The sequence below is a fragment of the Anguilla anguilla genome, chromosome 9 (genome assembly GCF_013347855.1).
Source record: "Anguilla anguilla isolate fAngAng1 chromosome 9, fAngAng1.pri, whole genome shotgun sequence".
Taxonomy (NCBI): Eukaryota; Metazoa; Chordata; class Actinopteri; order Anguilliformes; family Anguillidae; genus Anguilla; species Anguilla anguilla.
The window spans coordinates 10,140,460-10,167,801 of NC_049209.1; the positions used below are offsets into that span (position 1 = coordinate 10,140,460).

Here is a 27,342-nt window from a genome sequence, read left to right on the forward strand (position 1 = left end):
GCACACACACACACACACTAACACAGACGCGCCCTCCCACCGCATCGGCCGTGCACTATAAGTCTGTGGAGGTGAGCTTCTTCATGTTCCTGCGCTGGGCGAGCCCAGACGCGGCCACGGGCTCCAGGACCGGCAGGCAGGTCTTGTGGTTCAGTGCTGAGTAGGTGGCGGCCATCGCTCCCTGTCCAACACAGCGAGCGCGCCCACGGTTAGCCACAGCAAGCCGCTCACACGGCCTAAGGGCACGCTACGACAGAACAGCCCTAAAACAAGCCAAGCGCGCACCTAGCCTTCTGAGAGCCTAGTGTTAGCTGCACATATAGTTCATTTTCATATATTTATATAGACAGTAAGCTCCATAATGTTTGAGACCAAGTCATTTTTTTCTTTTTACTCATCATTTGATTTACATTTGTAATCAAACAATGACTAAAGTGCATTTTCAGATTTTATTTAAGGGTATTTTTTATACACTTTGGTATCACTATTTAGAAACTACTGCTTCTACTTATATACATAGAACCCCCATTTCAGGGCACCATAATAACTCTAGCTAGTCCTAATACTTATTCTGATTTGGAATAAAGGAACTTGCCTGGCATTGAATTGCACTGTTGTAATACAGTTCAATGTCTGTTTAAAAAAATGTACCTGAAATAAATGCAGACATTGTGAATTCTCTCTCCTAGTCACGGTTTGATTTCGAATACAAATTTGAATAGTGCAGGGGATAAGCAACCAATTTGATGCAACCGTCCCAATGTTTTTGCATTTTATTGTATGTGCCTCAGTGAGGACTATTGCAGTTATGTTTTTTTGGAGGCTACATGTCCTTCAGACTGTTCCTTGAGCTCTGCTGAGATCTCCACCCACAGGGAAGATCAAGAGGCAGTAGACTACAGTGAAACGGCAACTGTGATTTGCTGGTATAAAAGGATGTGCAGTGTTGATGGTGTTGGCCCACTGGAGTCCTTTCTGGTTAACAGCACATAGCAAGGCTTTTTCACAGATACACATCCTTTTAGACCAGCAGATTGTTGTTGCTGTCCCACTCTAGTCAGGGGAACTGGTTTCTTTCGAGTTCCTCCTGTAGTTGGGTTGCAGTTTTATGGCAGTTTCTCCTGCTAGACACCGCAAGATATTTGTCTTCTGCCTCTTGATCTTCTTGGTCTTCCTTTAACATTACCGCCCATCAGCTGGACCTCCGTGAGCGTGTACCGAACACCGCACCTGGGAATCTTAAGCTTCTCCGAAATTTCCCACACCCACCTTGACGAGGTGCGGGGCGTCGTGGCGCGCCAGCTGAAAGTGGGGGAGCTGGTCCCGGCAGGCGATCCACGAGTGCTTGAGTACCTGCTCTGCAGAGTAGCGCTGGTGCGGGTCCACGTGCAGCATGTGGGACAGCAGCTCCTGAGCCAGACGCAGAGGAGCGGGTTAACAGGGGGGAACTGCTCCATTTTAATACAGTTCTGGAGCACGGTATGGCACTACCCAGGTGTTTTAACACCTACAACAACTTAGATGCTAAGAAGAAAAAACTATATCTATTTAAGAGCTCTCTATTTAAATTGAGGTGGTTTGAAACTGACGTTTAAACGATAACTCGGTAACCGTTGAGAAAATAAAACTTTCAAACAGCACTTGCGAAGGATTTATCAATATGCCTGACTAATTTCTTTCTGCTCTAAATGAATACATCATGGCTATTGTTACTGATAACTCACCAGTCTTAGTAATCATACCTGTATTCTAATTAGTTTCTCCATTCACTGAAATTGCCATTTTCACCATTTGATAGCATTTTCGGTACAGAAAAGTTTATGCAGACATAGTTAGCAGTCACTGTCGCACCCTACGCACCTGCAGTTCATTGTTAATTTTAATGCTGAAATGGCTGAAAGTTGGCTGTTTTAGTGTGTGTGTGTGCGTGTGCACCTGTACCCGGGAGGACGTACCTTGGAGCTGTCAGACACGGTGTCCCAGCTCCCTCCGCTCAGGGAGAACTTCCCGCTGCCGATTCGCAGCAGGATCTCCTCGGGCGTGTCGTTGGGCCCGTTGGCGAAGGGCGTGTAGCTACGGGGGGAGAGAGAGCACGGGGAGGGGCCGCTCACTAAAGGTTTCAGTGCATACCATCTGCAGACAAGCCCCTCCAGGAACAAATGGTCAGTGTATGTGCATGTGTGTGTGTGTGTGTGTTTGTATGTGTGAGTGCGTGTGTGCGTGTTAATGCAAGTTTCTGAGTGTGTGAGTGTGAGCGTGCACGTGTGCCTGTGTGTGTATGTGTGAATGTGTGTGTGCATGCGTGTGTCTATGTGAGTTAGTGAGTGCGTGAGCGTTTGTTTGTGTGTGCATGTGTGTGTGTGCGTGCGAGTGTGTGAGTACACGCATGTGTATGTGTCTGTCTGTCTGTGTCTCTGTGTGTGCATGCGTGCGTGTGTGTGTGTGTGTGTGTGTGTGTGTGTGAGCTCACCCCGCCAGCATGGTGTACAGCAGCACTCCCAGGCTCCAGATGTCACAGGCCGCATCGTAGCCCTGCCTCATCAGGACCTGCATCACACCAGCACATGCAGCACAGCGTCAGTCACACAGCATCCTCTACTCAAACACACAGCACCCATAATGCTTCCCTTCAAAGCTGCTCAACAGCAGGGGAGGAACTCTCTGGAAACCCTAATGTGGCTCTCTATTCACTTGTGTGTGCATTTTCAGCCCACTTCACCCACAGCTACACAGTCACTGGAAAGCAGGGCTCCACACTAACGTTCATTTCCAAAGAGCACATGTGCTCCTAGGCTGAAAACTTTAGGAGCACACTCATGCATCCCAATCTGCTGATGTGTTATTTTTTCCAGTCAGTGCATGTAAATTTTCCAAGACCATACGCTTCCTGGAACGGGAGCGCTGTCGAGCCCCGCGGACGGTTTCGGCGACGACCTCGCACCTCGGGCGCCACGAAGTTGGCGGTGTAGCAGGGCGTGAGCAGCAGGCCGCTCTCGCCGCGCAGCTGCTTGGCGAAGCCGAAGTCGCAGATCCGGATGGAGTTGGGGTCGCCCGAGTCGTCCGTGTACAGGATGTTGCTGGGCTTCAGGTCCCGGTGCACCACCTGAGGGGGAGGGGGAGCGGACGGGACGGTCAGCCCTCCTCCGCCCGCAGCACCCCACACCCCCCCCCCCCCTCCCAGCCCCCCACACCCCCACCCGCCCCGGGGCTCCCCCCCCCGCTCCTCACCCCCTGGCAGTGCAGGTAGTCCACCGTCTTGGCGATGGTGTAGAGCACGCCGCTGGCCTCCCGCTCGGAGAAGTACTTCTGCCGCAGGATCCTGTCCAGCAGCTCCCCGCCCTTCATCAGCTCCGTCACCAGGTACACGAAGCGCCCCTCGTCATACACCTGCCCCGGGGGAGACACCCAACGTCAGGGCCTCAGACTCAGCCACGCTCGGACAGCCAGGGAGGTTAAAAACGTGTCTGTTATAAAAACACTTTAGAATGCTGGCGCGTTTGGGCTGGGAATCTTATTCAGTGCGATTCACGTACACACCTGCGAGAGCACTTACTCGCAAAGTCCACCAATAGGACAGCAAGTGCCAAATAAGCACGGCAACCACTGGCAATTACATCAATTTCAACTGATGTAATGAGGCAACAAACGGGCACAGAGCGAGCTGATCTGCACTGACCTCACACACACACACACACAACACACACACACACACACACGACACAAAGTTGACAAAACTGATAAACACCACAGCAGGTTCAACGTTTCCACCCATGTTGGGTCTTCTTCAGGACAAATGAGGGTAATACTTCACCTGAGGCCAGTTATTATGTAGCACTCATTACTTGTATCACAGCATTTAGCACTCTTATCCAGAGGGACTTTCGCAGTTTACATTCTTTAAATCAAATCCATTTATACAGCTGGATATTTACTGCAGAAATTCAGTTTAAGTGCCTTGCAGAACAGCGACTTCAATTACCATGCTTACAACAGCAAAGCACACCTGGGAAATGGACCTACAACCTACCTGACCAACTCAGTCACAAGTCCAGTTCCCTAACCAGTAGGCTACACTGCCACCAATTCACTCAGACACCCTAAGGCAGTGGTAACCAACCCTGTTCCACCCTGCAGGTTTTCATTTCAACCCTAATTTGGCACACCCGACTCTACTAACAAGCAGCTCAACAAGGTCTCTAGCTGTTGAATGAGGTCTGCTTTGTTAGGGTATGAATGAAATCCTACAGGACAGCAGATCTCCAGGAACAGGGCTGGTTACCACGGCTCGAAGAGCCATAAAGGAGAAGACACAACTGAGGCTGGCTTACGTCTTTCAGAGTGATGATGTTGGGGTGCTGGCCGTATCGCATTAGGATCTCTGTCTCCTCTGAGGGGTCCCGCTTGATTTTGTCGATGATCTGTGGAGAGCCGTGAATCAGCACGAACACTCAAACACACTCAGTGCCAGCGACAGGATAACACACAGCTAAAACACACGCCACTTTCAGTAAATGCTGCACAACAAAGCTTTTTTTTCCCCCGTAGTTCCATAGTTAGGGTATGGTTCAAAGCAACTGTAACAGTGAAGATTAAGGAAAACTAAAGGTGAATAGGGAAATGTGCTGTCCTCCACTGCCCTCTGTTGGACGTCACGTGAAATGACATGTAATGTTCAGGGCTGCCGCTCAGTAAAACACACATGTGCCGTTTGTCCAGTAATCTCACAGGTTCCATCAGCAGAGGTGACCGTTTGCTCTTCTAACATGTCCTATTAGTGGGGTCTGGCCGCTCTGGCGGGGGTCTAGCCGCACAGCGGCGCGGGAGCGCGCCCTCACCTTGACGGCGAACTCCATGCCGGTGACCCTGTGGACGCAGCGCTTGCATATGGAGTAGGACCCCACGCCGATGTCCTCCTTCAGCTCGTAGATGTCCGCGAACTGCGTGGAGCCTGCGTGCAGCTGCTGCGGGCACAGAACAGCCGGGTGTCAGGAGGGGCATTCGACCATTCATTTAAAACGTGGGCCGCAGTGCGTTACAACGGGTAGGACACCGGGTTTGTAACTCAGAGGTTTGCAGGTTCAATTCAGGTAGTTGAATTACAACTTCAATTAAGATCTTTTTAGGAAGCCTTTTTATAACACTTTGGCCAGGGACTACAGATGGAAATTACCCTTTTGGCTAAATCTGGCATATTTACATTTGTTGTTGATTAATATGCACTGTCCCTTCTTAAATAAATAAATAAAATAAATAAATGAATGCATTTGTTTGCATGCATATGAAGTCATTTTGACTGACTGAAAGTTTCCACCTGAAACACGGCAGGGTGTCATGTGGTGGAATCCTCAGGACCCCGCCCCCACTGCTGAGCGCGCTCGGTCTGAAATGCGGCCACGCGGGGTGCAGCGCCATTCCGTAACGCGGCGAGGTGAAGCCCCTGCGGTTGCCGTGGCGACCCACCTGTACCATGGGGAGGATGTTGACCAGCGGGGAGCTCTTCCCTTCCTCCATGGAGGCCGGGGCCACGAAGCTGAAGCCTTTGAAGAGCTGGTGCGCGTTGGCGCTCGGCGGGACGCCGGGGGAATCTGTCGGGGCGCAGACAACGCGGCGTTTACGCGGTGAGGAACAGGAATGTGGGCGGAGAGGACTGGGGGGTCTTACGGGCTAATGCTGGGGGATCTATGTGCTAATGGTGGGGGATCTACGTACCAATGCTAAGGGATCCACATGCTAACGCTAGGGGATCTACGTGCTGGGGGATGTACCTGCTAATGCTGGGGGGTCTACAGGCTAATGCTGGGGGATGTACGTGCAAATGCTGAGGGATCTACGTGCTAATGCTAGCCCTGACATTGTCAATGCAAAAAATGAGTGCACTAGGGACTGCTCATGGGTCCGTTCTCTGGGTCCATCTTTATATGAGAACTCAGCCTAATAAAGGGGTTTGGTGGGATAAATGCCACAACCAAGCAATGGGCTCTTATCATGGTGACAGATGGTTTAGGCTTTTTAATGCCAATGGAGCAACTTTGAAACCAGGCGATTATTTCAGAGAATGTTACATTCTTCCGGAGTCGTGCTCACGGGAATTAAAGCATGGAAAAGAGGTGACTCAAGCGGTGGACACTGGAGCAGCCTCCTCACCTTTCGGGGTCTTTGCAGTGAATTCTGGGTCAAAGCAGAAGGTGTCCTCAGGTTTCCCTGCCGCTGGCTGAAATGGGGGCTGGAGTTCCCTCCTGAACAGTTTCTGTGAAATAGAAACCTGCGTTAGTGTCTGCATACAACATTCTCCTGCTTCTCGCGATTAGCCATCCAGTGCCATTAAGCTGTGGGTGGAGGATCGCTGCGGCATATCGCCATTTCAAATAGAAAACTAAGAAACAAAATAAAACAAATGACTAATGCTAATCGCTTTCACCAAAATAACATCTTATCAAAGAATGTCTGTTGACCTACTCTCAAGTAAAAGCGATGCAGAAAAAAAGCTTCTTTCAAAGCGTCAACGTCCACACCGGCCAGCGAATGTGGGTCGAGAACTCGATTAGGGCCCGGCAACGTGGCCAAAATATCGTATCTTGTATAACAGAATTTGGTTTTCTAATATACAAGAAGGCAATTGAAATTTACTGTAACTGTAGAAAAATAAGGATCAATCAAAACGCAGTAATTAATTTCACTATTTTTATAAGGAACATGAACACTGAATTGGATAGCAGACATAAAAAAGTGTTAAGTTACTATCCAAAATATTACAGCAAAAATAGTCATTTTAAAAAGTCCAAGCTTCTAGGGTTGAAATTAAATGAAAAAACGATACTTCCAGATAGGGCGAGGTGATAAACTGGATCGACTATTATAAAATAATTATAATACATTTTTTTTTAAAGTGTAATAACAATCATCACTGCCATACGGCTTCATGACATCTTCTCATCTTTTTTTTCCTTTAGTAAACAGCCAAACATCTGACAAAAACACATTATCACATGATTACAGAAAAGACGACTGTTACTGCGCTTAGTAAAAACATTGTCTAAATGGTTTCACACCCAGCCCAACTTCCAGATGTTCCTTAATGTAAAAGTGCAGCCAGATGTAGCAGGGCTGAAAAGTGTCACTGCTGGTGCCACTTGGCTCTGACACCATCGCGTCTCTACAAACTCCTCTGCACGTCTCATTTGCAACGGCACGTTTTTTAAAGAAACGGTGAGAGATTCATTCAAAATAGACAAATAACCTTACTCTTATGTTGCTTATCATTTTTTATGTTCACTGGATGAAAAACAATAAAAAATCATTGATAAGGGTATTGCAAAACCGCATGACGAAGCGTACTCATACTGTATTCCTAAAAATAAGGTATACCGCCCAGTTCTAGGTTTGAACAGTACCGGCCCCTTCTCCATCTCACTGTGGGGGAGACGTTGCTGGCCTGACAGAAGTGTTACCGTCGCGACAGTGTCGTGGCACGGTGTTCTGCGAGCGGCCCCAGGCTCCTTAACACCGTTGTGGAGCCACACTAACACTATGCCGCCCGGACAGGTCCGCTGGCCAGCCCAGCTGCACAGGGACCAGGACGAAGGGGCCGGGGGATTTTGGGCCAGACCTTAACCAGCGGACTGGTCGGAGGCCACAGCCTTACGGGAGAGCGGTAAAAAGGCTTTCTGATGGTGCACTCACGTTCCAGTCTATGGTGGAGAAGAAGGCGTGTCTTTTGATCTCCTCCACACCGTCAGGGCCAGCTCCTGCCAGAGAGAGCGAGGGACAACAGTCACATCGCCGCAGAGTGGATGGACACACACACATAAACACACACACACGGACACTCACGAACACATACAGACACACAGACACGCGCGCACACACACACACAAACACGCGGACACACACGGACACATACAGACACACACAGACGCACACACAGACACTCACGAACACATACAGACACAGACACACACACTCACCAACAGACACACACAGACACGCGCACACACACACACACACGCTTATGCAAGTGGACGCAAGAGGTCTAAAAATGTAGAATGATTCATTGGTCTTCAATTACCCTCTATGTACATTCTAAAAATGCCACACCACGTCAACGGTTGTGAATCATTCCGTCCAAAAATTTGCAGTGGGCTTCATTGCTGTTCTTTGGGTTTGAAAATATAACGCGCCTCCTTCCAAACGCGTTACTCTCATCGGCCCTCATTTGAACAGTGGACGCTGCGAGGCCTCGCGCGCTGAATGATGCGTCTCGACGAACGGAAGGGAGGAGGCGGAGACTTACCCAACCGATTGGCTGGATTCCGTTTGAACAGCATTCTCAGGAGACTCTGGGCTTCCAGGCTTAGAAACTGTGGCATTCCCAACTTTGCTCTGAGAGGGAGGGAAATAAAAAAAAAAGTAAGACGGATCTTCCGGTCAGATGCGCAATTTATGCTCCGCCCTGGTTTTATCTGTCCGAGAGCCGCGGCAGTGCAGTTATGCCGGCTCGCGGTGCCTCAGCTCCGTCTCATGAGAAATGCTGCATTTGTCAACCTGAGTAAACGCGGTAAAAAAAAAAACACAAGGGTAACTCTGGCTGGTTATCACGGGCAGTTTGTTATCAAAATATGGAAGGCGGCCGCCATCTTTCAGTGGATGTATGGCACTGACGCCGAGGGGGCCTTGTATGGGATGGATTTAGAGTAATCTAGGCGCGTATGAAGCCAGACAGCGGACAGACAAATAAACAGGAGAGCTGTCAGAGTCTTTGGCATGAGTCTTTAAACGCACGCTAATTAGCCGCCCACAGAATTCAGCTTATGTCCGTTTCATGGTTTCAGTAATGCATTTTACTGAATGGATAAACGAAGAAGTAATTTATCCTGAATACAGTTGGCTTAATGTAAATGTGCAAATGAAACATGTGAGACGGACCCTGATTTTATCTGCAAGAAATGCAATAAAGTGCGTCTCCACACGATGTTAACCTGGAAAATACTGAGACAACTTCTTACATCGGTTTTATTCTAGGAGACTGAAACAAAACAGAAGGGATCTTGTATGGGAGTCACCAATAAGCACTAAAATATGAAATATATGAAGTATTCGGTTTTTATAATTATGTGGGATTTGTCTGGTGTGTGACTGCTGCAGCAGGACTTACTTCAGAATCATGTTCATGGTCTCATTTCTGTCTTTCCCTTGGAAGGGTAAAGTACCCGTCAACATTTCAAACTGAGGGGAAGAGAATAAGAAAGCAAAATTGTAACACAACCCCTAGACTAACGCTCAAACACACGATGCTCCGAAGCAGAACGTCATCTCCAATCACAGCACAGCTCCACTATGAATGACCCCGTAATGTCAACATGTGTGTGACTCTGAACTTAATCAGCAAGAACCTGGTCAAAAACTTTAATGTCAGTGTTGCTGTGGTTGGGTAATATTTACTTTTATTATTAATTGCATACAATTATTTACACACACATAACACACAACATGCATATGCTGAGAACATGCATTCGTAAAGCTGGATACCTGAATTTCACATTAGTTAGTTTGCGCAAGGGTGCAACGGCAGATTCAAATTGCAATGTTTCACCGAAAACTTCTTAACAACTAGGCATGCACTCAATGAATTATGGGATCAGTGAAAAGACAAAGACCTCAGAAAGAACAGGGGAAAACCAGACCAATTTCATAACCTGGCTCTTCAACGTGATGATGTCAGACCATTTCACGTTCATGAGATGAGGGGGGGGAAGGGGGGAGGAGCCCAGCCTGGGACGTACCATGAGAACCCCGAGGGACCACCAATCGGCACTCTGCGTGTGTCCTCTTCTGTTGACCACTTCAGGTGCCATGTATTCCACAGTACCACAGAAAGAGTAAGCTTTCTTATCCTGGTCCACTGATTCTTTACTGAGCCCGAAGTCTACAGAGGGGCAGATTCACCATCAGACAACCATCGTACAAAACAGACTTGCTAGCCCCACACGGAACCACCGCCCTCTCTTTCCCCGACAGTATTTTACCAGTTTGGGTTTATTTTTCAGGATGTAACTTGGAGGCAGATGCATCAACCACAAAATAACAGATGGCAGAATTTCCAATTACAAATTTTTTGAATGATTTTAGAATGTTACCACGCAAATAAAACTATAAATAGTTGATGCATGTGGCACCAAGACATTCTGAAACGACCATTTCAAAAAGTGCGGATTTCGTAAGCAGAGGCCATTCTCCAGCTTTCCTTTCCACAGGATGCTCTATAAAACCGATTTTAAAATGTTATACGCCCAACTTGTACAAAATGCTGACAATACCAGTAATATCCGACAGGTCTGACAGACTTTTACAGAGCACCAGCATCGTGTAATCTCCACGAATAAAGGCTTGTTCGCATTACATAACAGATAATGCCCAACGTCCTGCTATGTTCGGGATACAGGAAATCTCTTCAGTGTTTACCTTTGCGTAAACTGATTTTATTATTGTCAACAGAATCTCTGTGCAGCAACTTACAGGCAAAAAAATAATTTCCACCACTACAAAACAGCAGAAAATGCAAACAAACGGAGCAGGAAGTGAATGAATAAAGCAACGGTACACACCTGTTAACTTGATATGTCCAGCTTCATCAAGCAAAATGCTGAAAATTAAAATCACATTCTCCGATACAGGTACACAGATACATTCCCACAACAGAAACATCAACAATGACATCGGTAAACTGTGGAACAGTGTTGGCAGCCCTCTCCCGGCTGCGGCCGTCTCCCGGTCAGAAAATGGCGGCAAAACGGCTGGAAAATCGGCTAAATCTGGGTGAGACGCAAACACCGAGCGAGCGGCCGACGGCCGTCGGAGAAAGCTGTCAAGACTGTTCGGGGTTGCCAATCAGCGACAGATATTACATGCTGCACAGAAATCCGGGTGAACTACAGTTTCTGAAATGGGGCACGAAGGCGTGGAAAATTCGCACTATAAACGCCTGAACGCAAAACGTGTCTATGAGTTTAGCCTGAGTGTGCGAGTTCCCATTGGGTGGAGCTTGTCCGGGGGGGGGAGGGCTTTTAGGGGGGTAAGGGTCACAGGGATTGGGATACTTTACTTTTCGGGCTTCAGGTCTCTGTAAACAATGCCTAGGTTGTGTAGATGGTCCAATGCAAGGGCCAGCTCTGCAAGGTAGAATTTCACATCCTCCTCTGTAAACATAACCTAGTAAGAACTGGACAGATTTACCCTCTGATCTCTGTTCACAAACAAACAAGTCATCAAGAAAAACAACATCATCAACAACAACAACATCATCATCATCATCATCATCAACAACATTATCATCATTATCGTTAAACAACAAAACAGTCAACATTTTTAATTAATACACAAAAACAGGGGTTATTGTTTAAAAACACTTTAATACTGCAAATATTATCCAATCAAACAAAAATGTTCTATGAATAGACTTGATCTGAGAATGAACAAAGTTGTTAGACATGACAACGTTAACATTTCACAACACAAAAAAAGGCATTATGGACATTTTGTCTCAATGTGTGCTCAATGTAATTACACTTAAATCAGTCAAGATTCATTAACCAGCACAAACAATGAAACTGACACTGGCAGAAATGAGTATACTCTTCTAAACCAGCTGTAAAATGCGCTCTCACAGAGAGGCACATCACTCGCTTGAGTTACGCTCAAATGCATGCAAGATCTGACCATGTCCCTGGAAGGAAGACATGACAAAAACACCTTGTCTTTTAAAGAAAAGAAGGTGAGCTTACCTCTTTGGATAAACGAGTAAAGACATCTCCGCCCCTGAGAAAGTCTAATATCAAATAGAGCTTCCCTTCTGTCTGAAAGGCTGCGGAACAACAAAAACAAAAAAACAATGGAGGAGAAAGATTGGGGGGTGGGGTGGATAGAGAGAATACGAACATCAGGAGCTACGTCTTCACACGGAGTTCCCAGCGTGGAACAACTTTGGTAAGTCAGGCAGAGACCCTCAGAGTAGTTCAGGCCTAGGCCTGAAGCAGTGCTAGATGTTTGCTGGATGGTAGGCTAAATAGTGAGCCTACAGGGGTTGAATGGCCTGTTCTCGTCATTATGTACTGTTACGTTCCAATTCTGCACACCCTATCAATCACTGCATGATGCGTTTTCCACCTACTTAACTCAAGCCCCTCTCTGAAGGCAGTTAAATGGGTTTTTTGAATGATTTTTTTGACCCACTGAAAAAAAAAAAAAAAAAGAGTGAAAAGGATCCTATACCTGTGACTTTAGACATCGGCATTCAAATATTTATCTGAACAAACTGAGACAATGAAACGCCTGAGAGATGAACTCATGAATATGAGATGAAGCGTTTTACATGAGTACTTTAACTAAGATGAGCTTCTTTCGATTTTTTCTTTTCAGTCCTCATGTATGATGCGTTTATCTCTTCTTCACAATCTGTGACAGCAGCTGTCTGATTAGCATCTGCTCAGCCATAAAAAAGATTAATAATATTTCACATTCAATATACCATAGAGAGGGAATGCTGTCTGATCGGGCCAGTCGATATTAAGTCTTTATGTTAAAAAGGGAGACTATTAACAGCACACAGGTGCTGCAGGAGGTGCTACTTGGAAAGCAAGTTGACACAAGCTGCCAAAATCAGGGTAAAAGCCCGCCCCCCCACAAAAACAAACAAACAAAAAAAAAAACAACAGGAACCAGGCAGTGTGCTGAGAGCAGTGGCTGTCCGATATTTAAGCACAGGGTCATGAGAGAGCATGTGGTCTTTCTGTCCACGCGTCTGATGATTGACAGAGGCATCCATCTGGCACTCACCGTAGTGCAACTTCACTATGAAGGGGTGATTCACCTCCACCAAAATGTCCCGTTCCATCTTGGTGCGAACACGGTCCCGAACTGTCGAGAGGAGACAACAATGTAACGTCAAACTGGCCACGCAGCGCTCAGCTCACCAGGCTCAGAGTACGACAGCAGATCGAACATGTCCTACACACACTCCACCCCAACATTCCCCGTGGAAAAAAGTGAGCACTATTTACATTTTTAAATTTTCATTTGTGACCTATGTACAAGCATGCCTATATATGGCCCCTGTTGCAAGCAGAGTGAATGCAGGCAATCCGTGGTTCTCCACTGAATCAGTGGAGACCCAATCATACGCGTGCACAGAGAGGTGCCACAGGCACCTGAGCGGTCAGCAGGAGTCACTAGAGCAATGAACAGTGCTACATCCCTACCAACTGTATTCCTTCCACATCCCCGAGTGACGCGAAGCTAGTTATGCACCGCTCCAGTGAGGCTGTCGACCACAGTCGCAGGTCGGATTCGATCCAAGACCAAGGTGCTGATACAAAGTGAGCTACCCAGCAGCCTTCATTTTGTTTTATTTTAATGTGAGGGAACCACATTGGGGTAAAAAGTGTGAGAATGCGAAAGCATTCAAATCTTTGGTGGTCACCATTCAGGGTGAAAGCGAAAGGCCCAGTACAGATGAGCCCGTGCATTAGAGTGGAGCTCACCTTTCAAAGAGGCTTTCTTCAGCACTTTCATTGCATACAGCTGTCCAGCATCTGGGCCCATCATCTTGCGAACAAGAAACACCTGAGCAACAGAAGGACACGGAGCGGGGCTTAAAGATGAGTTTCACCCTGCGCCTTTAAACATCACAGTCTGAATGAATATATACTTAAGCAATATGTCGTATTGCTGTTACAAAACGGTTACAACATGTAGAAACAATTGATGACCCAATACTATTCGGTAATGTCTGTAAGTAATGGTTTGTGCGGTTTGAGTTTACAAGCAAGCTGTTTGATTAACTGCATCCCATCTGCGATCACTTTAGAACGTGGTCTCAGCCAATCAGCATCCAGGATCAAAACAACCTGTTTCATAATCATCGTTATCAAGTGTTTCCATGAGTCACGCTAATTTCACTATCAAATGTCAGTCTTAAGTCTCATTATAATGAAGAATGTCATGCTCTTCTCACCGAACTCTTCAATTTGCTTGCCTGGAATCTTCAACTTATTAAACGTCCATAAATATAATCTATATACATGGGTACTACGTAAAAAATGAAAGCTATACAAATTATTCCGAATAAGAGCATCAGCTAAATTTCTAAAAATATAAAAAAATGATAACTGTAGATGCCGGGGATGAGACCCACCTTGCCGAAGGAACCCTGGCCGAGCACCTTGAGCAGCTCAAACTGGGAGGGCTCGGCCTTCTCACAGCCCTCCTTCACATGGTGGGTGATGGGGATCTCCTTATAGGCGCCCTCTTCCTGCAGAGACGAGGCCCAAGACACATTCACATAGCCCCCCTGAGTACCTGCACACACTTAACCTGATTACCTGTGTATGTGCGTGCATGCGCACACACACATACCCTGATTACCTGTGTATGCGCGCGCACACACACACCACGATTATCTGCACACACGCAAACACACACACCCCGATTATCTGCATGCACACACACATGCACACACACACCTTGATTACTAGCACATGAACGTACATACACACACACGCATACACACATGCACAAACATCTTGATTTCCTGCGCATGCATGCAGACACACATACTGATTACCTGCGTGCACACACACACTGATTACCTACACGCACACACACACCTCGATTACCTGCACATGTGCACACATACACACGCACAACCTGAATACCTGTGCATGCGCATATGAACACACACCATGATTACCTGCACTCACACACACACACACACACACACACACACCCCTTAATCCTGAGTACTGCTGCACGCATGCACATTCATTAATAGCACATAAGGCTCTTAGTGCAGTGGTGGACTTGGACAAGGCCATAGTAATAACTGCATAGTGGCAGTTCTTTTTAAAGCCGAGTGAAGCTGTGTACTGCAGTCAGAAAGGTCTCACTTATGAGGACCTGTACGTTTTTTATTTTACAAAAATTAGATTTTGATTTTACTGAAAAATTTACAAGCAAACTGTGCTGACCACATCACCTTTCCGTAACCTTGGCGACTGCATAGGCTGGAATATTTATAGTATTTTCAGGGTTCCCTGCAACACCCCCTAGATGCCGTCCCTCATAAAAAAAGTGCGGGAGCTTATCATCGTGTCATCTTCGTATCTGGTCAGTTCCGTGTGGGTGGTCTTGATGGACGCAGGCCCAGGCAGTCTCAGTTTCAGGCTGGGAGTAAAGGGGGGGGGGGGTGTGTGTGTGGGGTGGGTGTGTGGGGCGCGAGGTTGCATTATTTGAACTGAGCAGAGACGCAGCTCTAGCGCTCTCCCCGCCTTTGAAGAACAGGAAGCGACAGCAAACCCAACCCTGAGCTTCAAAGGCGAGGTAATCGGCTTATCGGCGTGAAGATTGCGCAATGCACTGAGCCGGTGCGTCTTTCAAACGGATAAATATATGACTTTAGCGCACACACGCGCCATGCACTGCCATGCTAAGGTTAGACCTGTATGCTGAGGGGTGGGACCAATCCTTCAGGCCTGGTCCGCCTATTTCAGACAGTTTTCACTGCGCTGAAACTACCCCATCTGCAGGCATACAGGGTTTCACCCCCCACACCAGAGCCAGAGAGCGGGAACGAGCGGAACTCTGCCGCGTGTGTGCGCAGGAGCAGACGAGGCACGCCCAACGCTGAGGTGAACACGCGTTAAGGCACAGCCCAACGCCCAAGCTCACGTACACGTGGAGCAAGAGGCCTGCATGTGCGTAACCTGTTTACGCTATAAAAGAGGAAAACGTACTATCCACCGAGGGAATGTGCACGCTTTACATTATACTATTTTTATCTTCTTGCCTGATATCATTTTCCGCCTAAATTGCCTGCATGAGGGTCAATTCAGCGTGTCTTCTGAACAGGACAGGGTTTGGAATTGATTCCAGTTGATGATTTGGAATAGTAAAAAAAAAAAAAAAGCCTCAGTTGCAGAATTTGAATTTTAACAATTATAATTCTACTCATTTATAAAAGGCTGAAGGTCTGGGTTCCTGGGTGGCTCACTCGGTAAAGCCACGCTCTTGGATCTAAGCAGACCCGTGCCAGTGCCGACTGTGGTCGGTAGCCCCACAGGGCCGGCGCATAACTGGCTTCGCGTCACTCAGAGATATGGGAGGGATACAGCTGGTAGGGATAGCCGGCATTTTTCATTGCTCGACCGACTCCTGCTGGCCGTCCGGGCGCTCATAACTTGCATGTGTACAAACGGGTCTCCTCCACCCCTGCTCTGGGAGTGCGCTGATTGTGTCTGCTGTTTGAAACTCCCAGCCATTTAAATGAATAATACTCTCATTTTCAATTTAAACAAAAGTCAAGCACCGTTGGTAGAATACACAGCTGCACTAGCATTTGCAATATTAAAAAAATATGATAATTTAAATCAGTGAAATTATCAGTGAAACTGCGGCATCGCTGCCATGTTAAACAGATGCACACAGCAGAGGCCAGCTGCAGTACTCACACAGTGCGAGAGAGGCTCTCCCTCATCCATCGGCTCGTCGGTGATCTGATGCCCATTGACCTGGAGAAGGAAGGAAACAGGAGACCATTAAACAGCAGAGACAGCGGAACGGTGATGGAATCACCATATTAACAAACAGAAAAAACGGCAGCACAGTGATGACATCACCACATCAAGAAACAGCAAACCCAGCAGCTCAGTGATGACATTGCCACATCAACAAACAGCAAAAACAGCAGCTCAGTGATGACATCACCACATCAACAAACCGCAAAAACAGCAGCTCAGTGATGACATCACATCAAGAAACAGCAAAAACAGCTGCTCAGTGATGACATTGCCACATCAACAGACAGCAAAGACAGCAGAATGGGGTGGTGTGAATTTCACGGCAGGGGAAAAGTACAATCAGTCCATACGAGCGCTCTGCTGCAGACCGGCACAGAGCACTGAGCTCACTATGTACCAGACACAGAAAAGACCGCCCCTCAAAGTTACCGACAGCCACTGCTTTTTTTCTGAAGCGTCCTTGGTCAAGGTTCCAGACAACAAAGCCCCAGCCGAGACTCATATCCGAAGCTTTTACTGAGCCCCGATTCCACACTCGTTCCCAGAAATCAAACAAGACTAGAGGCAAACAACTTGCGCCGATTTCTGCATCTTTACGGAGATGGCCACTAGCAGCCGACTGGCGTAGCAAGTACCAAACTTCTAACGCAGTTTTGTGCAGCTCATACATAGCAGGGATGTAGTAAAGACCATTCAATAACCAGTAAGCTGGAGTTTGTTATTTAGACCATCTTCTGAGAGCTTGCAGTGTAGAACATACTACATGCAAATCGTTAGAAAAATGTAGGCTGGTAATAGGCTAATAGAGTCCAATATAAATACCGCATGAGAAATACTTGTGTGCTCAAATTCATAAATGAATGCCCAGAACTTTACGAAACACAAAGTTTGTCGCAGGGGTTATTAAATCTCATAACGGTACCACCATTCAACCAGCCATAACCCGAGACATCACCCAGGAATGAAATCCTGTTTCGATGTGAATTCTGCCCTCTTCCCCAGCTGCTACACTGAGAGGCAGCGCAGTCACATCAATCTGCACTATAATGCAAGCCTGTCAGGGACAAGGTCACAGCCATTACGAGGCTGTGTGAAGTAGGCCAGCCCTCATTCTCCAAAGGCTTCACATGAAATTTCCAAAAAAAAATCACTGTTATCATGCAGTTGGACAATGAGCAAAGAAAAAAACTAAGATTCCTACCATAACTGGTGATCTCTGCAGTGGAAATTATTATGATGATTTTTTTTTACTATTGTTCTTTGAAAAGCAATTAGCATTCTACCCGAAAATTATTATTCGTCATTTATATATGATAAACAGCACATAAAATGAGCCGATATCCCTTTTCCACTTAATGGCCAGTGTCAAGCTGAGCTAAACCATGCTGGGCTGGGATTTACACTGCCGTGTGCCCCGGCTGCTAGGCATTAGCACACAGGCTAATGTAAACAGAGGGGCGGAGATGCGGAGTGAGAGACACCCACGCAGGAGAGAGAGAGAGAGAGAGAGAGAACATGTTTACAGATCTCTCACTGGAGGGTGGTACGGTGGGTATTTACGGTCGAGTGGAGTGGGAAACGACAGGAAAGGGAAGTGGGCGGATGAGCCCTGAGCTAGCGAGCTACGTCACGACTCGCGGGTCTGTTATGACGGTGCAAAAAAGGGTACGCGCTTCATCCAATGAGCATCTGAGAATGAACCCGGCAAAGTATTTGGCTGAAAACTCCAAGCAGGGCCTGTGGAAAAGGCCAATGTACTTGGTGTGTCCAACCAAACGCTTTTCCTGGGTGACAAATTCTCACAGACCAACCCTAAGGTGCCATAAAACAATGCAAATAAAGGACCATATAGCCTATAAACCATCTGTGTGTGTGAGAGAGAGAAAGAGCATCAATGCATCTGAGCATGCATGTATCTCTGTATGTGTGTGCGTACAAGAAAAAGCATGCATCTATATGTCTGTGTGTGTGTGCGCGAGAGAGAGAGAGAGAACGAATGCATATGAGCATGCATGTATGCGAAAGAGCATGCATCTATCGGTGTGTGTGTGAGGGAGAGAGAGAATATGCATCTGTGTGTGTGTGTGTGTGCGCGCGTATGTGAGAAAGAGCAGGAATGTATCCGTGTGTCTGTGTGCAAGCAGAGTCTGTGACGTAGGGATGTGGACCAGTGTGCTGACGTCAGAGCCCCTTCAGGCCACAGCAGCTGTGTGTGTGTGTGTGTGTGTGTGTCTGTGTGTGTGTCTGTGTCTGTGTCTGTGTCTGTGTGTGTGTGTGTCTGTGTGTGTGTCTGTGTGCAAGCAGAGTCTGTGACGTAGGGATGTGGACCAGTGTGCTGACGTCAGAGCCCCTTCAGGCCACAGCAGCTGTGTGTGTGTGTGTGTGTGTGTGTCTGTGTGTGTGTCTGTGTCTGTGTCTGTGTCTGTGTGTGTGTGTGTCTGTGTGTGTGTCTGTGTCTGTGTCTGTGTGTGTGTGTGTGTGTGTCTGTGGGTCTGTGTGTGTGTGTGTGTGTGTGTGTGCGTGTGTGTGTGCGTGCGTGCGGGGATGCTGCTGATGCCAAACCCGCACCTCTCTCCTCAAAGACAGCCTCTGCCCGCCCCTCCCCCACAGCCCAGCAGCTCAGCTCAACCCCAACGGCTCGCCCTCGAACCCGCGCGGCGCGATCCCTGCCCGGGGCGGAGGCTGCGTGAGCGCGTGCAGACCTCCCGGATTAAGGTCAGGGGAAATAGAGCTGGCGTGACGGGCGGACGTCCCATTACGCCAGGAAGTCCGGCCCCCCGAAGCGCTCCCTCTGTCAATCTCAGACTTCATGCGCTCTGGTCCAATCAGAACGTCACGGTACCTTTGTATCAATAATTCTCCCGCACCCCTGCAGCGCCCCGCCATAATCCAGGTCAGGGATTACACCTTCAGATTACTGCTTAATCTGGGTGTGCGAGAAATCGGATCAGCTCTGTACGAAGCCAAACTCTGCACTGCAGAGCAAAATAGAAACAGCACAACAAAATACAACAGTTCTTTTTTTTTTTTATTTCATTACCGACTTGTTGTCCAACACAGGAGGCGTACCACAGCGTCATGCACTGGGGGGGGTTTATCGGGACAGCTAATCTTCCTCTAATGCTGGTAAACAAGGCAGTAAGGTCAACGGTCCCCTAACAAACAAATTAATTAATTAATCGGACCAATCGGGTGCTTTTAATGCAGAAATTTGCCAACGCAGATGGTGTCATTAGTCACAGAAACCGACTGTGGCGCACAGAAGCGTCTGCCTCCCCCGAGCTCAGCCTCGGCTCCTGGCAGATCCAGCCCTTCATCCTGAGGTAGCCGAGGGCCGGCAGCAACGCGCGTATCTGCGAGCGCGAGAGAACAGCTGGCACCCGTCGCTCGGACAGAGAGAGAGAGAGGATTTCTCAAGGACAGACACCTGAGAATCACATAACTCGTTTATGGATAATAAAGCAATTAAGTCTATTGACTGAATGCTGAACTCAGTTTTTGATATCGTTTCAGTTTTAGTGTACGTTTCTGATTGGCCCAGATAGTGTGTGAAGGGCGATGAAGGGTATAGTAGATATTTACAAAAGTTTATAACAGCCTGCCAGGTTTAGAACGGCCGATATAGGGGGAGTTTGGGGTCAAAACAAAAAAAATACACTTTTTTATATAACTCCAAAGCAGCTTATAGAGCAAGGTTATGTGTCCAGGTGCTGTACATATCAGCAGATTAACTTTCTATACTTTATATATTTTATAACCATATATTCACAGCTATCAACGCCTTTAATACCCCCCTCCCCTGTCAGTCACCACCCATCCACCTAAACCGGAATCAGGAAGCGGATTGGGTCAGTTTTAGAGGCCTACATCAAGCCCCGTAGTGCGACTCACTGTGTTTGTCCTTTTTCAGATTCAGAGTTAAGCAACTGCCTGAGGGAGAAAAGAAACCTGTACCTGTGGAGTTTACACAGCAAGGTGTTCCTGGCATCTTAAAACACCCTGCCACGGTTGCCACGTTACTGACCTCGGCGAAAACAGTACCGAGCTTTAAAACGCACGGCAGTACCCATCCACCGTTCCTCGCCAGCAACGAGCAGGTCCCGCGGCTGCTCCCGCACCTGCTCTGCAGCGGCCGCACGCACCCCACCTGCGGCGGGGGTCTCGGGGCCCCGGAGCGGACGACGGGAAAGCTAAAACTCAGGCGACCGGGGGACACCGGAGACGGGTAGAGGTCAGAAGAGGAGGCTGAAGTTTGGAGTTCTCGCCACCGGTATCACTGAAGAGCTGAATTACAGAGTGCCCCGTGGCCGTTCAGCACTTTTGGCAGGTCTCTTTTTCTTTAAGTAAAAGCTCCCGGGCTGTGGTGCGAGGTCCAATGAAGGCAGAATTACTAAAGGAACAAAGCCACACCAGACACACTACTGAGCACCACTGTTGTTTCATGTTCATCTTGTCACTACGCTATTAACAACGCTGTGTGACCATGCCAAAAACCGAACGACATACGAGGTGAAACAATGTTGGAAAATCTGACTGAATTCCTTAATAAACGTTCTTGCCTGGAGAGAATCCAAAATTGCTGGTGAAAATATGAATGCTACAGCCCAAATATCGGTTTTGAATGAGGAATCAAAAACTCATTAACATTATGCATGTTTTTTTTTAACTATTTATTTTTAGAATGTTTCACTGTAAATAGCCAACAGTCCATTAGCCTACATTGGGATGGGTCCTACATCCAACCATAGCAATGATGCACAGCTACACCGTTCTAAAGGGCATAAACTTGACTCTTATACAGGTGTGGTACCAGTGCACACTGTAGATCATTTTGAGTTTGATGACAATGTACTACATGAATAAAAAGTATTTTCATCAACATTATAATTGATATTGTCTTTTAATGAGCTTTCGTTAGGAGGGTGAGATGATGACCCTCTGTGAGTCTTCTCCGTGAACACAGAGGTAACGCCGAGGCGTGACAGAGGATCCAGAACTTCAAAACCACAGCTTCCTAACTGGAGCGATAACTGGAGTGCCTTCCCATGAGCAGAGACAGCAGCTTCAGCATCACACTGCTGTGGAAAGCTGCCTTCTGCTCCTCAGGAGTTCTCCTCAGGCAACATCAACACTGAGGGCCCCCAGGTGGACAGGAAATGAGCACCTAAGGCCCTGGGCGATGGGAGCACTCGGAGAAATTAACCGGAGGAACACTGCAGAGGCAAGCGCTCCTCGTTCAGGAAATGCAGCCTCGGAGGTACACAGTGGAAACTGACCGCAGGCTATTCGAAGGATAAACTATCATGAGAACTCATCCCTTCAGGGCTTCCAACATTAAAGTGATTTAACAACTTAAAAAACGAGGAAAAAATATAGTTCTGAAAACAATGGATTAGGGAGATGCATGTACAGTCCCAAGAACGGGCTTTTTAACTGCGCCAAGAAACTGTAAAAGCTGTAGGCCTACCTATCGAGTGGCCGGTTCTAGCATCATTTCAGGCAACAGTCATTGACCAGATGAGCGGTCTTCTAAACCCAGCATCTAAATAACCATCCCAGAGTGTAAAAAATACGCAACACCCGTATCCAAAGGATCCAAAAGGACCCAGAGAATCCATTGAAATTTGGTGCACAGGAGCGTCTCTGGGTCCCTCTTCACCAGCACTGCATCACTCTCCTCGTGACAAGAGCGGTGGCCTCAGAATAATCTTCGACTTGAGAAGATTTTTCACGTGGTTCCCTCCCCTTTTTCGAACGTGCGGACCTGCCGCGGGCAAAGCGGACGCCGCAGGTTCCCGAGCTTTCGCCGCCCGTCTCCGCTCCTGCGGGAACGCCGGGGGAAAAAGGGGGGAATTTGTTTCCTCGGGCTCCGACTGAAACCCCATTTTGTGCCGCTTACAACATCACATTACAGCGCCCATCAATTCGACACGATCCCAGCCAACCTTGAGACGAGATGACTCATACTATTTGTCAGGAGCACCGCAGGGAGGGGAAAAAAAACCCAGAACAGCGGCCATTGCATTCATCACAAAAATAGCCTAACATGTCTTCCTTTCTTGTCTTTCCTATTTACAGCCCCAGCTCGCATCTATATGGCAATTCTTTGCATTGACAGGTACAGAAAGCAAGACTTGTTGTATTCTTGTTCTATATTTACTGCATACTATACCATTTTTACTATCATCGGCCTTATTCATTAGAAATTAACCTAGCTTATTTCCTGTAATGCTGTGGTCAAGTTTGCATGGGTTTAGGAGTAAAGAACTGGGATTGTTAATACATTTTAGGTTCGACTGAGCCACAGTAACTGCAGAAATAATTTCATAACCAGCACAGACATAAATATCTCACATCAAACCTTGTGGTTGGCAGGCCATTTTTAAAACAGAGAGTTTGATACAATAGTGAGTCAGGATTTGTAATTTACACATAGGCAACTCATAGGCATATTCTGACTGTTTAGTCAGGAAGTTAAAAAAAAAAAAACACTCTTTATAATCAAATCTCTCGACCTTATTGGTCTTGCTTTAGTCATAGTGGAAAAATATAGCTCTGCTGTCTGAACAAACCCATCAGAGGGAAATCGTGACATTACATTTGAAGCATCATCTTTCCACATACACCCACCATCTTTGTTGCATGCTGATGGATTATATGTCTGTCCAAACAGATGTAGCTACAGCTGACACTTCTGCATCCTGAACACTAACCACAATTAATCCCTGTACCGACTTTAGCATAAATATTAGCAAGGCTGTTCAGTGTTCCAAATTGTCTGCAAAACAGTCACTCATCCATTTAATGGGAAAGCTGAGTGCTGGGGACAGATCAGTAAAGCCAAACTCCCTGATGGCGTGGGGGACTGCTGTAATAGATAGCACACAACTACTCTACAGACTTCTGATTTCAGCTTCCAGTTAAGCCTGTTGTTGTTTTTGCCTAGCTGTGTATCGTTACTTTAAGTCACTGTCAAGAAAAGCATAAGGCAACGTTCAATAAATTAACTGGATGACATGAAAACTAGACCATAGACGTTCTACTATTGCGGTGTTTGTAAAACATAACTTCGACAAAATGCAATACCTCAGCTGGTAGGACTGACGTTACTTTCTTCAAACATCGCTACCGCAACAGGCTGAAACGAACGATACCAAAAGCATGCAAAACATTCCTGACATTTCTACCAACAGAAACTGCGCGAAGAATGTCGGGCAGCTGCACTGTCAAAGACGGAATGGTGTGTGATCGCAAGGTACATCTGGCAGGCTAACGTCAGCTATTTATGCATTAACCTGAGAATCCATTGTCAAGGGCATGGACTTAACGTTTAGTATACAGTGAGACAAAGCAAACAGTTACGATCTAGACTAAAATTCCTCGTTTCTATTGAAATGTGCGTTTATAAATAGCTAGCTTACCAACTTGTTTTCTGAAACTTCTGAAAAAGTAGCTTAATGATACCTAGACTGTGTTGCTCGACTGCACGCTAGTAAGCCAATGTAACTTAGCGAATATATTCACAACCGTTAATGCCAACAGTTAGCCACATGCGGCTAACCACCTAGCTAGCTAGTGTAGGTAGAACTAGGGTACTTTCGCTGTACTGAGATGGCTGTGGCAAAGCTGTTGTTGGTACAAAGGCTAGCAAAAGATCCACATTTCCTCTATTTTAACCACCTAGAATATCACTGGCTTGAAACGAATCTTAGCTACTTCTCCGAGCTAAGCAAGTATACCTTCATGTAAATTAGCTTATTAACTTACGGCCAACTTGCTAAAGGACGCTAGTTAATTATCTAGCCTGCCACAAAGTGCCAATGGAGATGTAGCTAACGTTAAATTATCTAGCCTATAGGAAAGACATTTAAAGTCTTTAGCTTTCTGATCAGTCTGGCACAGCAGCAGTTCAATCCAGCTAGCTACTAAGAGATAGCTCACCAACGTTAGTCACGAACTAAAACATCAAGTTGCAGTAGACCTAGCACAAAAATAAAATTAGACTAAATTAAAAAAAAAAAAACATAAAAAGTTAACGTTACACCTGCACACAACACAAGAAAAGTGGCTAAATCTAAATGGACGGTGAGATAGCTATAGCATAGCCTACAGCTATCCTTGCTATCGCTACCTAACCTTTGCTAACAGTTATGTTAGCGAATGTCTAGCTAGCTTGCCGCGATTACCCTGCAGAAATGCAACTTGGCTAGATGCCGGTAGCAAGCAACTAGCAAGCTAACGTCAACAAAACTTCATTTAACGGCCTAGTGCAACTGAGAGTAAGGATCTTGCTGAAAATACGCAACTACTAAACCAAGCCAGACATGAGCCAGATTGCTATATGGTTAAAAGAAGAAGAAAACAAATACCAAATTTGCAGCGTTTCGTGCAATATATTAGACCACAAGACACAGCTAGTTACATACCTCACTTAAGCTATGCACCTCCATTTTGTGCCAGGAATCTTGCGGCTGGGCAAAAGGCATCGTACAGTCAGACTAGCGTCTTATTTCAGACTGCATTTTTTCGTTGTAGAGGCCCCGGGTGTATTCCAGTGCTCTTAAGATGTATATTGGGATGTTCTGGTGTTAGTTCAAAGGTAAGATGAAGAATCGGCGTGAAGGATCTGAGGTCTGGGTGTCCCACACAAACCGAAAACGTCTAATGCGATGCCTATAGATGTGAATATGGCCGCCACTGCATAAACTAGCAAACTACCTGAACAGCATTGAAACCGAGTAGAAACTGACGTCGCACAGACGTCATTGAGTTAGCTAAGGATTCCCCCATCCCAAGCAACAAACGGGAAAAATAGGAAACAGCGTGACATCCGGTGCAAAAATAGCAAAGGCTACTGAGCTTTGACTGTTAATACAGAACTCGAGTTTTGAAATACAAACGCGTAGTACTTTCCTTTCAGATTTCTGAAATTATATGAAAAGGAGTGGCTTTTACATAATCAGAAAGCCACCCACACTTTCTTCATCTAGCAGCAATGCACTGACAGCTGTGAACAGTGACTCATAAAATGAGTATATAAATGTTTTACTAGTCAGACATTGACTCTAGAGATCTTTAAAACACAGCCGAGACAATTTCAGGGCATACAAATTCCTATCTGTTGCTTATTACACCAACTATCAGACCCAGTCCACGGTTAGCAGGTGGGCAGCCAGTTGGAAAATGATAAATAAGTAGGCCTACATATGGTACAAGATTTTCACCTATTAAGTAATTTAAAGTACATTCCAAAAACAACATTTTCCACATCAGGGATGAATTTACCTGCTTAAGTTTTCTTTTTTTTTCTTCCTTTCTTTTCTTTTTTTAACATCCCATATCCAAATATATCGAGCCTTGAGAAATATGAATAGGAGCAATGTAAGAGGTGATTGCATGGAGGTTTAGTGCATTTGTGACCTTTGCAAGACCTTGAGTCACAGAGGCCAACAAATCAAAAAAGGGGACCAAAAATTAAATTAATCAGATTTTATGTTTCAAGGCCAAACTAGATCAGTGAAGAATTTTGTACTTTTGTAAACAATCCTATTCTAAAGCCCATGCAATTGTATCAGCTTGAAACTTCAGCCATCAAATTAATTAAGTGAAAGCTGTCACATGTTGTACTGGTTTATTAAAAGTGCTTGATCACACTCCAGTGTTGCAGTAAAAACATCACCACGTAGTACGTCAGATTTAGAGATTACAATCTAAAATTTTGATGGTGAATGAAAGTCAACATACTAAGGAAAACCTTTTGACAAGAAAAATACTACTTTTTCCACTTCCAATTCCTAAAATGTTTTAATAAACAGGTTTCAAGCAGGGATTCTAGATGGGAGATATTCCAACTACATGACTATTTGATGTGAACATTCAGTTTAAAACAGTACTTGAACTTGATTAACACTCAACAGCTGTGGATAAATTTGACATAACATTACATATCACTGTCAGATTATAGCTTTGCCAACTTGATGCTGGAAATAATGTTTTAAACTATTGTAACCACATTCACGTAGATGTAGTTAGTGAATAGATAATGAACTCAAACAATGTTGTCTCCCCAAAATGCGTTCCAGTGTCAGTGCACTCTCAGCATCACATGCACTCATGTTATCCTTCCGCTTCTGGCTGACCCATTTCAGGTTTCGGTCTACTTCTTATTGGATAAAAAGCTATCACATGATTGTGTACTTCAGTACGTTATTTTGTGCAGGTATGCCACCCCACCAAGTTATGCCTGAGCGGGGTGGCATGCCCCATACCTACACAGCACCGAGAGTCTGGCACTTTTCAGGGTTTCCTACAGAAATTACTGCGATGACTACCGACTCTCAGCCCTTAAAAACATTCATTTCTGTACCTGCTAACCCCATTTCAACAGACAGAATTCACAAAGAACTGCACACGTCCACACAATAAAGCCCCAGACTTTGGGGATTTTGCATTTTTTCCTTTTTCTTCTTTTTCCTCTTGATTATATCATCACAAATGCTCCTGGACCACAAACAATATGTCTCCCCATTGGACACTTAGGTACATCAGCCAATAAAAAAACACTGGATACACATGGGAAATGGACATATTTAAAAGACTATGGGACTTTTGGACAAGTGACAGGCCTGGGTTCAAATCCCCCCTCAGACTCAAGCAAACCTCTGACTCATTACACTCACTTGCTAGCTAACTAAAAATAAAACATCTACACTATTACTTTTGCATCCGTATAATCTTTACTGGAAACTCATTTATATTTATGAAATCCAAATAAAAT

At 46.1% G+C, this 27,342-nt stretch overlaps 1 protein-coding gene across 2 annotated transcripts; it reads right to left on the minus strand.

Annotated features, from left to right (window-relative positions):
- On the minus strand, nucleotides 1-25,387 carry LOC118236409 (ribosomal protein S6 kinase alpha-6-like). Of its 2 annotated transcripts, none has more exons than XM_035434764.1 (22): nucleotides 24,992-25,387; nucleotides 16,497-16,556; nucleotides 14,186-14,302; nucleotides 13,533-13,614; nucleotides 12,829-12,909; nucleotides 11,778-11,857; nucleotides 11,099-11,205; nucleotides 10,602-10,639; nucleotides 9,780-9,922; nucleotides 9,152-9,222; nucleotides 8,291-8,379; nucleotides 7,681-7,745; nucleotides 6,145-6,247; nucleotides 5,461-5,585; nucleotides 4,836-4,958; nucleotides 4,329-4,418; nucleotides 3,229-3,387; nucleotides 2,942-3,103; nucleotides 2,471-2,547; nucleotides 1,956-2,073; nucleotides 1,270-1,410; nucleotides 1-181 (listed from the first exon to the last, which is right to left on the minus strand). In XM_035434764.1, the coding sequence occupies exons 1-22, from the start codon at nucleotides 25,049-25,051 to the stop codon at nucleotides 56-58; spliced, it is 2,217 nt and encodes a 738-aa protein (XP_035290655.1). In that variant the 5' UTR covers nucleotides 25,052-25,387; the 3' UTR covers nucleotides 1-55. The 2 variants fall into 2 exon arrangements, with proteins under 2 accessions (XP_035290655.1, XP_035290654.1); XM_035434763.1 differs by having other exon boundaries at nucleotides 4,836-4,961; nucleotides 24,992-25,385.
- Nucleotides 25,388-27,342: the final 1,955 nt, after the last annotated feature.

What these genes read in the sequence shown, in the direction of transcription:
- LOC118236409 (XM_035434763.1), bottom strand. Translation starts at nt 25,051, where the DNA reads ATGCCTTTTGCCCAGCCGCAAGATTCCTGGCACAAAATGGAGGTGCAT. An exon ending in GCCAGGGTTCCTTCGGCAAG is followed by an intron (nt 13,615 to 14,185) that starts GTGGGTCTCATC and finishes TCTGTTGCTCAG; the next exon opens with GTGTTTCTTGTTCGCAAGAT. An exon ending in TGGACATATCAAGTTAACAG is followed by an intron (nt 9,923 to 10,601) that starts GTGTGTACCGTT and finishes GCCCCTCTGTAG; the next exon opens with ACTTCGGGCTCAGTAAAGAA.